At 46.1% G+C, this 14,800-nt stretch overlaps 1 protein-coding gene and 1 long non-coding RNA gene across 4 annotated transcripts in view; one reads left to right on the plus strand and one right to left on the minus strand.

Annotated features, from left to right (window-relative positions):
- The window catches only part of bbs9 (Bardet-Biedl syndrome 9), a 105,669-nt gene that overhangs the window by 82,432 nt on the left and 8,437 nt on the right, over window positions 1–14,800 (minus strand). For all 3 annotated transcript variants that reach the window (XM_086113525.1, XM_086113523.1, XM_086113524.1), the window contains exons 7-9: window positions 3,512–3,596; window positions 2,754–2,937; window positions 1,204–1,333 (exon numbers count right to left, since the gene is read on the minus strand). In XM_086113525.1, coding sequence (XP_085969651.1) covers window positions 1,204–1,333; window positions 2,754–2,937; window positions 3,512–3,596 — 399 coding nt within the window. The remainder of the gene's footprint in view (window positions 1–1,203; window positions 1,334–2,753; window positions 2,938–3,511; window positions 3,597–14,800) is intronic.
- Window positions 5,279–14,353, plus strand: LOC147204003 (uncharacterized). Its single transcript, XR_015101190.1, has 5 exons — window positions 5,279–5,579; window positions 5,662–5,763; window positions 5,878–13,601; window positions 13,684–13,785; window positions 13,900–14,353. It is a non-coding gene; the product is annotated as an uncharacterized LOC147204003 (long non-coding RNA).

Here is a 14,800-nt window from a genome sequence, read left to right on the forward strand (position 1 = left end):
CAGTTCTCAGAAACATGCTCATACAACTAAATATGCGTCCAGTAAATTCACAGGAAAGCATTTCCCAGTTTATGCAGTAAATGATCACCAGCCAATTAGCCATCTTTCTTGACGTTAAGTCAATGAATAACTCATTCGGTACATTATTTTCGTGTTTTGATTTGGAGTATAATTCCAGAATGCTATTATTCTGAATTCTTCTATTTCTGTGTGTCCCACTTCCTCTTTTTTTTTTAATGGATAATACATCAAATTTACGTCAAGATTTCCTGACAGAATAAAAATGGGAAAAGAGAGAAGCAGGAAATGCTGAGTGATGCAATAATGTGTTTTAACAGCGTGAGTGAGTGCGTGTTAACTGTTTGCAGATGTGTTGTACTTCCAGGCCAGCGAGGCGGTAACACACACACACGCACGAAGCAGTAGAGTAGTGGATTTCAGGTCGAGGCTCCACACCTGCCTGGGTGGAAATCGTCTGCATTAAAACGTCCACTTAAACTGCCGCGGAAACAAACTCGCGCACGCGACTGACTGTGACGGAAATACACTCTAAAAACAAAGACTCGCACAAAAGCACACACAAACACACTTTGCCAACAGTGGGGTGTTCCCACCCACCCCTGATGGTGTAGAACGTGAGAGACGACACCAAAGACCGCGACTGAGACCACGTGTTGGGACGATTGAGAAGGTCAGTTCATCGAGGTGATGGAACCGTGTTGCATTTGGACGTGCCTTGTCCAAACCATGTATCAAGGATGTTGTGATTTTAAACGATGTCATGTGAGAATGTCACACAGTTTGGTAATTAGAATTTAGCTTACAAATCCGAAGTACAAGTTTACTCAAAATGGCTGGCTAAAACCAAAATGGGAATCTTGCTGATGAATTTTGTCCATGGATCCTTGAGACATATCCACCCAATTCTGGTTGTCAGGAGATTATTATTATTATTTATTTATTTATTTATTGCTGTTTTTCAGAGAGCGCTACTGTGTGAGTTTATAGGGCTCATGTTTGAGACCTCAAAAATAAATACATTTTCTTCAGTATACACGCACCGCAGTTGAGAAATTTAGTGAGTTTTCTGGCAGGTTGAGGCCCCGAAAAAGGCGATTTACTAGTCGGGAAACTAATAAAAGACAATGATTCTAGCATGTGTATGTGTGTGTGTACGTCACCACACACGGGCGTCACACTCACGGGAAGTTGGCGACGCGAAGCGCCACGGGCACGAAAGCAAGCTGGGCAGCCCACTTCAGCGTGACGTCCTGGTACACCAGCAGCATGTTGGTGTGGTTGCCTAGCAACAGGTTGGCGGTGCCATCGGTCACTAAGGGGGAAAACAGGAAGAAAATATATACTAGGGCAAGTTGTGACCATCGTAAAAGTGCTTTTTATTTGTATGTTTTTCTTTTTTCAAGGGGAAGAGCAGAATGTCAGATATTACACATGAAGGTCACTTGGTGGTTATTTCTTGTTGGATTACTGACTGGATGAAGCTTGGTCTTTTCATTAAAATGGAACTAATTTGGTGCGACGCGACCACAGAAAGGAGGTTATTGGTACAAGGTTTGGGGAACCCAAAATGAGAATAAACGTGTGCGTATGTATTGATGTTCTCTGTTTGTGCAGGCTTTGCTTCCGCCACCCAGCTAGTATATCAGAAAGAGCTTTATTTTTAGGGCTGGAAAAGAGGTGAAAAGACACGTGATAAACTTTGCAGCCACAAAGTGGAGAAATAAGTCAAGTGATGACATCATCACATTTCAACAAGTAGCTGCGCTTTAAACAGGCAGAAATACATATGAACACACTTATACTTTCCCTTGAAACATGAGCTAAAAATACTAGACTTGCATTAAACACATGCACACGCGCGCGCACACACTCACACACGCATATGCATGTGTGCCCATCCTAAGAGCAGTGCAGCTACCACCAACAGAAATCTGAGGTGATGGCCACACGCAAAACAAACACCCCAGTGGGTCAAATACGGCGGCCGTGGCGGTCAGCAAGGGGGGGGGGTCAAAATGACAGAGCGCGTGTGGTTGCGTGTGTACGTGTGTTGGTGGCTCGCTAAAGCAAACACACACACCTACTTTTATCTGAGCAGAGGTTTTAAAATTAGCACGTGGATTTCACCAAGTCAAGCAAATACATCATTAAAAACGGTATTTCCCACGTTCCTTTGCGCTGATCTCAACTTCCTGCTGCCTCTTTTTAATCACGAAGCAGACAATCCTTCTTCACCCACTCACATCAGTCCAGCCACCCGCTCATTCAGTGACTCATCTATCCGTCCATTCAACCAAATATCCACCAGTCCATTCATCCACTCGAGCATCACCTCGCCCACTAATTCTTCCATCGAGTCTGCATCCACCTCTCCACCAGAAATCGACCTTCTCATCCATTCATCTGTCCATTCATCCACTCATCATTCATTTATCCACAAACCCATCATTCCAGTCACTCACTCATCCAGCGGTCCATTCATCTGTCCGTCCACCCCCCACAATCTTCAGTACATTCACCCATTCATTAGTCCATTCTGACACTTACCCGTTAGTCCAGTACATCAATCCATCATTTCACTCATTCACACATTTATTCAACTTTGACTCCACCACTCACCCACGCAATTATAAACTCATCAGTTCATTTATCCACCCGTCCATCTGCTCACCAACTCATCCCCTCAGTCTGTCTAGCCACAAAAGAGGCGCGTGTGTCCCTGAGTGACTCACGCGAGGTGTACGGCAGGAAGCAGCTGGGGTTGAACTCCAATTTCTTCATGAAGTAGATCTGTCCGTTGTCACGCAGGCAGTAGAGGTTACGATCGCCAAGGACGAAGATGGAGGACGACGAGTGGGAGAAGGAGGGCACAGAGATGTCCAGGGCCTGCTCGCCCAGAACCAATATCCAGTCGGGCTGTGGAGAAAACACAAAATAACCCCTGGTCAACTCGAAGCATTTTAAAAATTCACTTTTTGCCAAAATGCTATTCTTGTCCTGTATGTTCTTTTAGGAAATTTAGTTAGCCACTTTCTATTTCTTGACTTTGCTTTGAAAGATTTGAATAATGGACTTGCCTTGCTTGTCTTTGTGAAATCATTCCCATCCACTCAGTCTATTCATCCATTTACCCACTCATTCACCGCAAAGAACTCCCATTCAACTCTTTGTGAACCCTTGAGCGACATGTTTACATATGAACTCCTCCATACACCTTATGTGGTGCTTTAAATCAGTCTCTGTTGTCATGGTGACCTGCACGCAACATAAGGCTTTCCATGGATGCTAAACGGGAGGGCAGCCGAGTGCAAGTAAAGACACTCCATGCCAAGTACAACTAAAATGATGCCAGAAGTGTAGAACGAGTCATGTCAATGAGTTTATTCGTGCAAATTGGGCTTGTTAGCATTAACGAGCGCTAATGGTCGACACAGGAACAAGTGACATCACAGCGGAGTTGACGAGGGGTTGACTGCATGTGAGGACTCACGGTCAGTCTCTTGCCACCCGTCTTGAGGGGTTGGTCGGGGTCCTGGCGGCTTTCAGCCTCCGTGGCCACAGCCAGAGTCTCATACCTGAGGAGCAGAGCAGATGTTAAAACGTTGTGAATGCTACTTGTACCACATTGATGCTGGCATCTTGGATACGTGGAACATTCCAGGGAGAAGCTGACAGTTGTGGCGCCCTGGCAAGAATGTGCCCTCCTTAAACAACTGGATCAACACTGTATGACCCAGCACGACCCAATTGGAGAGGCTATTTGCAGTGAGGAGCCTCAAATATCTGATTTGCCTTATGATTAATATCGCAACCCAATAGAAACAGATGGGCAGAACTAGACCAATAGACACTTAGGGAGAGGGTTTGACGGTTAAATGGGTAGACGGTTAGGACAAGAGAGAGACGGCAGGTGGAAGATGAAAGATGGATGGCTTATCAATAGATAGAACTAGACAAACGGTATATAAATAGAACTGGATGATGGATGGATGATACTATTACAGATCAAGGAAGGCAAATAAACGGGGGTAGATAGAGCAAGACAATTACATGGGCAGGTACATAGAGCAAGACAGACAAATACACGGGCCGGGTACACAGGGCAAGTCAAATAAATGGACGGGTAGCTAGAGCAAGAAAAATACATGGGCGGGTAGCCAGAGAGACAGAATGATAATTAGAAATGGGTAGATAGAGCGACTGACGGGTAGGCAGATAAACGGTGTGAAACTGATGGATAGTTGGGTAGGATTTTGTCGATCACATGTCATTTTGACTACACACCTTTCTTTCTAAATTTGAATGTGTTTAGAATGAGAATTTTGTTGGGGTGGGAGACAGCGACAGTTGGACCCCGAAACATATGAATTTGATTTAAATTATATCCTATGGGATAATTCGTCTGCATCTTTCCTTTGTTTCACCACCTGAAAGTATTTTTATTATCCAACAGCTGTGAATGGTCTCCCCCAGGTCTGACCGACACCCGGCCCGCACATTTTATGTGGTCCCAGGGTGTCCCACTCTATTAGCGCCAACGTTAGGGCTGTTGAACGTTATGCGGAAAGCCCAAGTGGATAAGAGCGGGGGGCCGGAGGAGCACTCACAGATGTGGAGCGAGCGTGCTTCCTGGAAACGATTGACTGGAATTGTTTTGCTTCAGATAGATACTGTACAGGTGCGAGATAAAAGTATCTCGTATTCAGTGTAATGGACTTGTTACGTGCTATTTGGATGATATATAAAATTCAACAGCCATGCATTTGTAGCGCTTGTTCTTATTTGGGCTCGATGCAACAGAAATTCTGATTTGCTCCTATGCTGAATTTGTAATGTTCCTCACAAAGAAATTAAATATCTGAAAGGTTTATGGTTGTATGAATATGCTTTTAAGAAACACAATAAGTGCTTCATCGGCGACAACAGACATTTGAATTCCACCGTTTGGATGGTTCCATGTGGAACACAGCTGTGCACAATCAGCCCAATACCAGTACTTCTGATCTTGACTGGTCATGTGAATAAAAGCACAAACACCTGTTTGAAGGATCAATTTCTTCCCTTCCAATCTCTACACCACAATGAGCAAGAATGGAGAGCTGGCAGAAGATGTTCGGGGCAAGATTGAAGACATTCACTAGCTTGGAATTGTTGAAAATTAAAAAAAAAAAAAAAAAAAAACATCAGCGAGATCGATGTGAAGGTGATAACTATTGGGTCATTTATTCCAAAGTGAAAGATGCACATGTAACCCGGATTATGGCATGAGGCAATGGGGAGTGGACTTAACCAAAATCTATATTGACTAAAAGAGTAGCGTCGTTAAAATTTGCTTAATTAAACAGAACTGAATATTGCCGTGGCCCGAACGAATCAGGGCACAGAATACTAGTGGGGTGTCAGCGAATGAGAGGTGCTGTTTTTCACCTTCGTGACGTCACGAACGTGCGGCGCAACCTATCTCGCTCTTTTTTCTGACGGGACCTGAACGCGAACGGACGTATTCTTCGACTGTTGTAAATAAGTGTTTCGGAAGAAAGAGAGAGTCATTCTACGCAGTGAGTGTGCTCAGAGGCTTGAACGTGTTATGCGCATTTCGTTTAAAATCACTTGTTGCTAAAATGTAGTCACCTTCCTTAGACCTCGAGCACTGTGCCTGGCTAACGTAGCCGTTAGCTTTCCGTACCGCTGGGATATCGCCGACCGTATAACGTCGTCGGAGTCTCATTCGACATTCTTCTGGTGAGTGTACATGAATGTCAAAATTAACGTCTCACCGTACTTGGAATTAAGTACTTAATATTAATTACTGTAGTTATTTTATTGCCGGCGCTCGTGTGCTCTCGGCCCTATTAGGCCGGGTCTTTTGTGGAGTTCTAATTGAGGACAGCGCTGGGATTAGCGTGCCTTCAGTGGAGTGGATTCCATTACGGTGCCCTGACTTCTACCAAGTGCTGGAAAAGGGGGTACAGTGGTGGTGGCGAGCCAACCAAAGAACATACAGTATATTACATTTGATGCACTTTATTTTATTTTATTTGTGTTGGTGATGTTTAGAAGAATTTATTTTGTACGACAGGAGTTGACAAGAACATTTTGTGCTTAGTTATTTCATTCAGATTGAAAGAAAAAAAAAGAAACTCACACCGGTGTTGAGAAAGGTGATCACCAATTATTTTGCTTGAAGGAAAGGTCAACTAAGAGGTTGAGACTAAATTGGATTTATTTACCTTTTTGTCACTGTGTTTGTCGTGATAATAATTTTGTTGTCATGTGTTTATGTTTGATATAAAAGGTAATTGTTTTACAACTGTTGTCTTGTTTCTTTGCCCATGCCACCCCCTCAATGGTGACATCATTGGCTCCAGTGAATCGAACCTAGTGTCCCCTTACTGGTCCAAGTAGAAACCCGTTGTCTGCCCCAGAGTGTTTCATCATCTCTAGCAATTATAAAACAGACGTAGCCCGTGTTACAAATTTGGCGAGCCAGCCAGGAGCCAAGCGACTGAAGGGGTGGTAAAAGCATTGAAACAAGAAAATGGACATAATCATTGATGCTGGTGTGAACATTTCAAATTCTGTCATTATTCGTGGGCTAACCCAAACTGAATTAGATCCGGACCTCGAGAAGTTGTTGGCCAGTCATGGTCCCATTCAGCGAGTGATCTTTATCGACGATACAAATTCAGAATTCCATCAACACTTCGTGGTAGAATTTGAAAATCGTGCCGCGATGCAATCTATCAGGCCTTTACTGCCTCTTGAACATTCAAGTCCGCACCTCGAAGATGTCAACTTGCAGGTACGTGCCCTCGATGCTGTGTGCACATCCACAGTTGGGGACACAGAGCGAAGTTATCTTGAAGAATTGAGATCAATTGCGGGTCGAAGTGGAAAACCGCTCCGAGAGGTGCTGCAGGATGAGTTGAATAGGGTTGGAAGGGAAGAGGGAGTACCGTCTCCAGCTCACAGAGAGATTGGTAGTAGTCGCAACCCCCAGCCTAATAGCCAGAAAAATCCAAGTTGCTCTCGGCATGAAGAGGGCCAGCCTATTATGAGTCTGACAAAAGCCCCGCTTTCGGTGCTGGGTTCGGTCCCGACCGAACTATTCAAGAGCCTGCCAACTGTGTTCCCACCTTCCCCCTCACCTCTCCAACCACCCTTTGAACGGGGCGACAGAGGCAAGTCGCCGACGACTCACATTCCTCTCTCCGAAGAAGATGTGTATCCTCATGCTGTGCAACGAATGGTGGTTGAGCATGTTGTGCGATCCAGCGATGCCACATCATCCTCATTTCGATTTCGACCCTTCTCAGGTAGAACCCCCCGTCCCAACAATGAGCTAGACTATGAAACTTGGAGAGTGAATGTGGACTTATTGTTGACTGATCCGTCCCTATCTGATCTGCATAGAGCCCGTAAAATTTTGGACAGTTTACTGCCTCCTGCCACTGAAGTCGCTCTGCAGGTCGGCCCTCAAGCTTCCCCAGCACAGTACCTCCTGTTATTAGATTCTGTTTATGGTTCAGTGGAAGATGGAGAAGAGCTGTTGGCTAAATTCATGGGAACCCTGCAGAATAGTGATGAAACGCCCTCGCAATACCTTCACCGACTGCAGAGTGTCCTAAGTGCAGTTATTCGGCGCGGTGGATTACCTGACACCAAAAAAAAACATTACCTTTTGAAACAGTTCTGCAGGGGGTGTTGGGAGGATGGGTTAATTGCTGACCTCCAGCTGGAACGACGGAAACACTCACCCCCCACTTTTGCCGAACTTGTGGTGCTAATTCGAACAGAAGAAGAGAAAGTAAAGGCAAAAGAAATTCGCAAGAAGGTGCATTTGGGACTGCAAAAACCTTGTTCTCACTCAGCAAAGTCAAAGACTGTATTGAGTCAGATGGCTACCTGTGCCGTACCCAAAGAGGACATGTCCGACACCGCATCGCTAAGAACTCAAGTGGAGGACATGCGGGCTCAAATAGCCGCACTGCATGTTGCAAACCCCCCACTCGTCAGATCCTCACTGCCTGAAGCGGATGAACTCAAACGAGTGAAGACGCAACTCGCTGACGTTCAAGCTCATTTCACAAAAGTGAAGCCGTCGTATTTGCCGACTAAGAGTGACTACTCGGGAGCAACTGAGTTGAGGGTATTAAAAGAACAGATTGCCACATTACAGACCCAAGTTAATGCACTGCTAACGCAGTCCAAGCAGCCCTTAAGACATGGAAGAGGAAATGTAACATTGAAATCCCGGAATGAGATTGTGGACCGACCTCGACCCTGGTATTGCTTTCGCTGTGGCGAAGACGGTCATGTGGCAAGAACCTGCGAAGATGAGCCAAAGCCCTCTCTAGTTGAAGAGAAGAGACGTGCTTTAAGAAAAAGTCAGCAGGAATGGGATCAGCAGAATGGTGCACCCTGCTCAAGAAATTTAAACTAATGGGGGCCTCTGTGTCAGGGCGAACAGAGGCTGCCGAATCAACTCCGATGAGAAGCCCTAATGAATCCATGAAAGTTGACAAGAAGTGCACCTCCATACAGAGGTCTTTTTCCAGGTTACCCCCTGGATTGGTGGGTGCTAAATGCACTGCAAGAGTTATCATTCATCAAAAAGAATATCAGTGCCTTCTCGATACTGGGTCGCAAGTGACGACCATTCCCCAGTCTATTTATGAGCGTGATCTATCCCACCATCATCTGAGGTCTTTGAACGAGTTAGTAGACATCAAACTAGAAGTGGAGGGGGCAAATGGCCAAGCCGTGCCCTATTTAGGGTATATAGAATTGGACTTGACATTTCCTGAAGAATTCGTTGGAAATATCATTGAAGTCCCAACCCTAGCATTGGTGGTTCCCGCGATGAGTGCCTCGCCTCAGATCCTCATCGGTACCAATACTCTGGACGTCCTTTACACTGACTATATCACATGCCATGGGCAGCAGCCATCGTCTTCTGTCCCTAGATATGGGGTGGTGCTCAAAGTTCTGGAAGTCAGACGAGTGGGAGCAAGCATCGATACCTTGGGGCAGGTTAGGGCCCCCATGAATAATCTCAATGTGATACCGGCTGGTCACACTGTTGTTGTCAATGGTCTTTTCCACACAAGCAGTGTTCACCATGGGAAATGGGCCACGGTGGAGGCTCCTAAGGAGTCCGCCCTCCCAAAGGGGTTACGAGTTGCCAATTCCCTTTGCACGCTAGCAACCAAGCAACCATACCACGTGCCAGTTGTGGTGAAAAATGAAACCGAGACCGATATCAGACTCTCCCCCAGAACTGTTTTGGCTGAGATCCACTCAGTTCAGCAGGTTGTGGGCCCTGAGAAGGCTGTGAGGAACGCCTCTTGCCCCAGTGCGAAGCTTGACCTCGATTTTGGTAATTCCCCTTTGCCGCTCAGTTGGAAAGACAGAGTCGTGAAATTATTGAGTTCTATGCCCGAAGTCTTCGCTCTGCATGACTCAGATTATGGCTGCACCAATAAAGTGAAGCATCGTATTCGACTGAGTGATGATACTCCATTCAAGCATCGCGCAAGGCCCATCCATCCACAGGATGTGGATGCCGTCCGGAAACATCTGCAGGAATTATTGGACTCGGGCATTATTCGTGAGTCAGTCTCTCCATTTGCGTCGCCCATAGTCGTCGTGCGGAAGAAGAATGGTGCGGTGAGGCTTTGCATTGATTTCAGGAAGTTGAACTCCCAGACCATCAAAGATGCTTATGCTCTACCAAATCTGGAAGAGGTTTTTTCTTTGTTAACTGGATCAAAATGGTTCTCAGTTCTGGACTTGAAATCCGGATATTATCAGATCGAGATGGATGAGGCGGACAAGGAGAAAACGGCGTTTGTTTGTCCCCTTGGATTTTGGGAGTTTAACAGAATGCCACAGGGAGTGACAAATGCCCCCAGTACCTTTCAACGACTCATGGAACGATGCCTGGCTGACTTGAACAGGAAAGAGGTGCTTGTTTTCATTGATGACCTTATTGTATTTTCTGACACGCTTGAAGAACATGAGACGCGGCTATTAAAAGTCCTGGAAAGGGTGCGAGAATATGGCTTGAAATTGTCCCCCGAGAAGTGCAAATTCTTCCAGACATCTGTCAAATACCTTGGGCATATTGTCTCGCAACATGGTGTTGAGACCGATCCCGACAAGATAAGCGCGCTCAAGACCTGGCCAGTGCCAAAAAACTTAAAGGAGCTGCAGTCCTTCCTGGGATTCGCTGGCTATTATCGGCGGTTCGTGAAGGACTATTCACAGGTGGTGAAACCTCTTAACGAGCTCACAGCGGGGTACCGACCAGTCAGGAAGCAGGGAAAGGAAAAACCACAAAGAGCCGACATGCCATATTTTCGATTAAAAGATGATTTTGGAACAAGGTGGACAGCAGCCTGTCAAAAAGCTTTTGACGACATCATAAGCAAGCTCACAAGTGCCCCTGTTTTGGGTTTTGCCAACCCCAAACTTCCATACCTCCTCCACACTGACGCAAGTACCACAGGACTGGGTGCGGCTTTGTACCAGGAGCAAGATGGGCAGATGAGAGTAATTGCCTTTGCAAGCCGAGGATTGACAAGAAGTGAGTCAAGATATCCAGCACATAAATTGGAATTCTTGGCTTTGAAATGGGCAGTCACCACTAAATTCAGTGACTATCTTTATGGAGCCGAGTTTGTCGTGATCACAGATAGTAACCCCTTGACCTACATACTAACCTCTGCAAAATTAGATGCTGCAGGTTACCGATGGCTGTCATCTTTGTCCACTTTCTCGTTTAAAATTCAGTATCGTGCAGGAAGTCAGAACAAAGATGCAGATGGACTTTCAAGACTACCCTCCGCGGAGCTTGACGATGACCCTGTGTCAAGAAAGGAGGCCGAAAGGATCCAACAATTCACTTTGAATCACATGGGCGAACAGGACGGATTCGGCAAAGTTTTGCCTGAGGCAATACGAGCCATATGTCAAAGACATGAAGTGCAATGGTGTCATGGAGAGGAGAGAAGTTTTGGTCCATCAACCGCCCTAGTGGAGTCTCTCACTACTGATGCTCATGTCATGCCCGAGAGTTTCCAACGGGAGTGTGCGCACGGGCTTCCTGTTGTCCCTCACTTTACCATGCGTGAATTGGCAGGAAAACAGAGGGATGACACTGTTTTGAGAACAGTGATTGAGCATCTGGAGTCTGGAAGCCAACCCTCTCCTAGGTTAAGACAAGAGCTTCCGATTTTGGCGTTGTGGCTACGAGAGTGGAATCGCCTCGCACTGAGAGAGGGTGTGCTCTACAGAACCCGACAGGAGCAGGGACAGACTGTCCATCAGTTAGCCTTGCCAACTGAGTTGAGGCACGTAGTGTTACGGAGCCTGCATGATGACATTGGCCACCTTGGCCTAGAGCGAACCCTTGATCTGGTAAGATCCCGCTTTTATTGGCCTAGGATGGTTGTAGATGTGGAACAGAAGATTAAGACATGTGAACGCTGTGTGCGTCGCAAAGCCCAGCCTGAGAGAGCTGCACCATTGGTCAACATCGAGACGACAAGGCCCTTGGAACTGGTCTGCATGGATTTCCTATCTGTCGATCCTGACAGAAGCGGTATCAAAGACATCTTGGTGTTGACTGATCATTTCACAAAATATTCTGTGGCCATCCCCACTCGAAACCAGAAAGCTCTAACTGTGGCTAAGTATTTATGGGAGGATTTCCTGGTGCATTATGGCTTTCCAGAAAAACTGTTGAGTGACCAGGGTCCAGATTTTGAATCACGCACTATCCAGGAATTGTGTCAAATAGCAGGCATCAAAAAGGTGAGAACCACACCTTACCATCCGAGGGGCAATCCTGTGGAGAGATTCAATCGCACTCTTCTGCAGATGTTGGGCACTCTCAAGAACCAGGACAAAACTCATTGGAGAGATTTTGTCAAACCCCTAGTGCACGCTTACAATTGCACTCGGAATGATGTGACTGGGTTCAGCCCTTATGAACTCATGTTCGGCAGACGGCCGAGACTGCCAGTCGACTTAGCCTTCAACCTCCCTGCTTGTACTTCTCGGAAATCACACTCCCAGTATGTGCAGGACCTGAAAGGTCGGTTGGAGGAGAGCTATAAACTGGCCATGGCGAATGCTTCGAAGACCGCCAAGCGGAACAAACTTCGGTTCGATAGACGTGTTGTAGAATCTACACTAGTGTCAAATGATCGTGTTCTAGTGAAGAATGTGAAAATTAGGGGTAAGCACAAACTGGCTGACAGATGGGAGCCCGATGTGTGGGTGGTGGTTCAAAGAGTGGCTGGCCTTCCTGTCTACATAGTGCGTCCTGAAGGCAAGGAGGGTCCAAAGAGGACTTTACATAGGGATTTGCTGTTGCCCTGTGGATTCTTACCTGCCAGCACTGGTGAAAGATGTGAGAGGCAGACTGTCAGGAGGCCGCTGACGAGAAGCCAAACCAAAAGGGACACTTCAGACAATGATGAGGTACCAGATGATGATGATGATGATGCCCCCTCAGAAGATCAGGAGTACTGCCACTATTATTTGCCTCAATTGCCTGGTTGTTCTTCAACTATCAGCACCAACCCTACACAGTCAGGAGTGTGGCAACAGCCAAGCAGCGGCAGGGTTCCAGAGAATTTTCCGTTGAAAGAGCGGATTGCTCCCATGGTTGCTGAGGCTGCAAGAGAGTATGTGGCTGAGATGATGCAGGACGAAGAGAGGAATGAGACTGTCGAGACTTGCTCAAAAGATATGGTTGATCATCACATGAAAGCAGACCCCCCCACAATGGAGAAATCAACGGGCGAACCCCTTGAGCTGAGTGACCTTCCAAGTTTTGAGATAGGGCCAGAAATTGTTCAGCCAGAAGTCCCGCAGATTCACGTAGAGGACGACCACCCGTCTGAGAGTGCTGGAGCCCTGATCGAAACCCCACCTATGCTAGATGAATCAATTGGCAGTAATAGAGAATCCCAGAACAACGGCCCTCCCCTCGGAGAAGTTCCTGTTGCACTTTTTGATGATGCTAAGGAATGTCATCAAGTCCGACGCTCACAGAGAAACGGAGAACCGCCTGAGAGATTGCAGTACGCTCAGTTAGGAGTGCCATTGCTCACTGCTGCGAAAGCTCTTCTTCATGAATTGAGCGTGGTTATTGCGGAAACATTGCAGCCACACTGCTGCGTTGTTCATGATATAATGCTGAAGGAAAACCATGCGTGTAGGTGTTCCGAGACGTGCACACCTTCTGGGGGGGAGGGTGTAACCCGGATTATGGCATGAGGCAATGGGGAGTGGACTTAACCAAAATCTATATTGACTAAAAGAGTAGCGTCGTTAAAATTTGCTTAATTAAACAGAACTGAATATTGCCGTGGCCCGAACGAATCAGGGCACAGAATACTAGTGGGGTGTCAGCGAATGAGAGGTGCTGTTTTTCACCTTCGTGACGTCACGAACGTGCGGCGCAACCTATCTCGCTCTTTTTTCTGACGGGACCTGAACGCGAACGGACGTATTCTTCGACTGTTGTAAATAAGTGTTTCGGAAGAAAGAGAGAGTCATTCTACGCAGTGAGTGTGCTCAGAGGCTTGAACGTGTTATGCGCATTTCGTTTAAAATCACTTGTTGCTAAAATGTAGTCACCTTCCTTAGACCTCGAGCACTGTGCCTGGCTAACGTAGCCGTTAGCTTTCCGTACCGCTGGGATATCGCCGACCGTATAACGTCGTCGGAGTCTCATTCGACATTCTTCTGGTGAGTGTACATGAATGTCAAAATTAACGTCTCACCGTACTTGGAATTAAGTACTTAATATTAATTACTGTAGTTATTTTATTGCCGGCGCTCGTGTGCTCTCGGCCCTATTAGGCCGGGTCTTTTGTGGAGTTCTAATTGAGGACAGCGCTGGGATTAGCGTGCCTTCAGTGGAGTGGATTCCATTACGGTGCCCTGACTTCTACCAAGTGCTGGAAAAGGGGGTACAGTGGTGGTGGCGAGCCAACCAAAGAACATACAGTATATTACATTTGATGCACTTTATTTTATTTTATTTGTGTTGGTGATGTTTAGAAGAATTTATTTTGTACGACAGGAGTTGACAAGAACATTTTGTGCTTAGTTATTTCATTCAGATTGAAAGAAAAAAAAAGAAACTCACACCGGTGTTGAGAAAGGTGATCACCAATTATTTTGCTTGAAGGAAAGGTCAACTAAGAGGTTGAGACTAAATTGGATTTATTTACCTTTTTGTCACTGTGTTTGTCGTGATAATAATTTTGTTGTCATGTGTTTATGTTTGATATAAAAGGTAATTGTTTTACAACTGTTGTCTTGTTTCTTTGCCCATGCCACCCCCTCAATGGTGACATCATTGGCTCCAGTGAATCGAACCTAGTGTCCCCTTACTGGTCCAAGTAGAAACCCGTTGTCTGCCCCAGAGTGTTTCATCATCTCTAGCAATTATAAAACAGACGTAGCCCGTGTTACACACAGAATGGTCTGTAGCACTCAAGACTGGAGCGCCATGCAAGATCGTGTCTCTTCTTAAGTCTACAACACCATTTCTGTGCAGCAATTTACAGACATATGCATCCAAACTAATCAGGAGAAGCTTCATCAAGAAGAACACGCAGCCAACAGAACAAAGGACTTCATCGAGGGGGGGAAAAAAGTGAACTTGAACCCAATAGAGCATGCATTTGATCCCCAGAAACAAACAATAAACCCAAAGAGACTGCAGTCAACGCCTGTCTGGCAAAGCATTTTGGAT

This window comes from Hippocampus guttulatus, chromosome 6 (assembly GCF_054856545.1).
Source record: "Hippocampus guttulatus isolate MCC_2025c chromosome 6, RoL_Hgut_1.0, whole genome shotgun sequence".
Classification (NCBI taxonomy): domain Eukaryota; kingdom Metazoa; phylum Chordata; class Actinopteri; order Syngnathiformes; family Syngnathidae; genus Hippocampus; species Hippocampus guttulatus.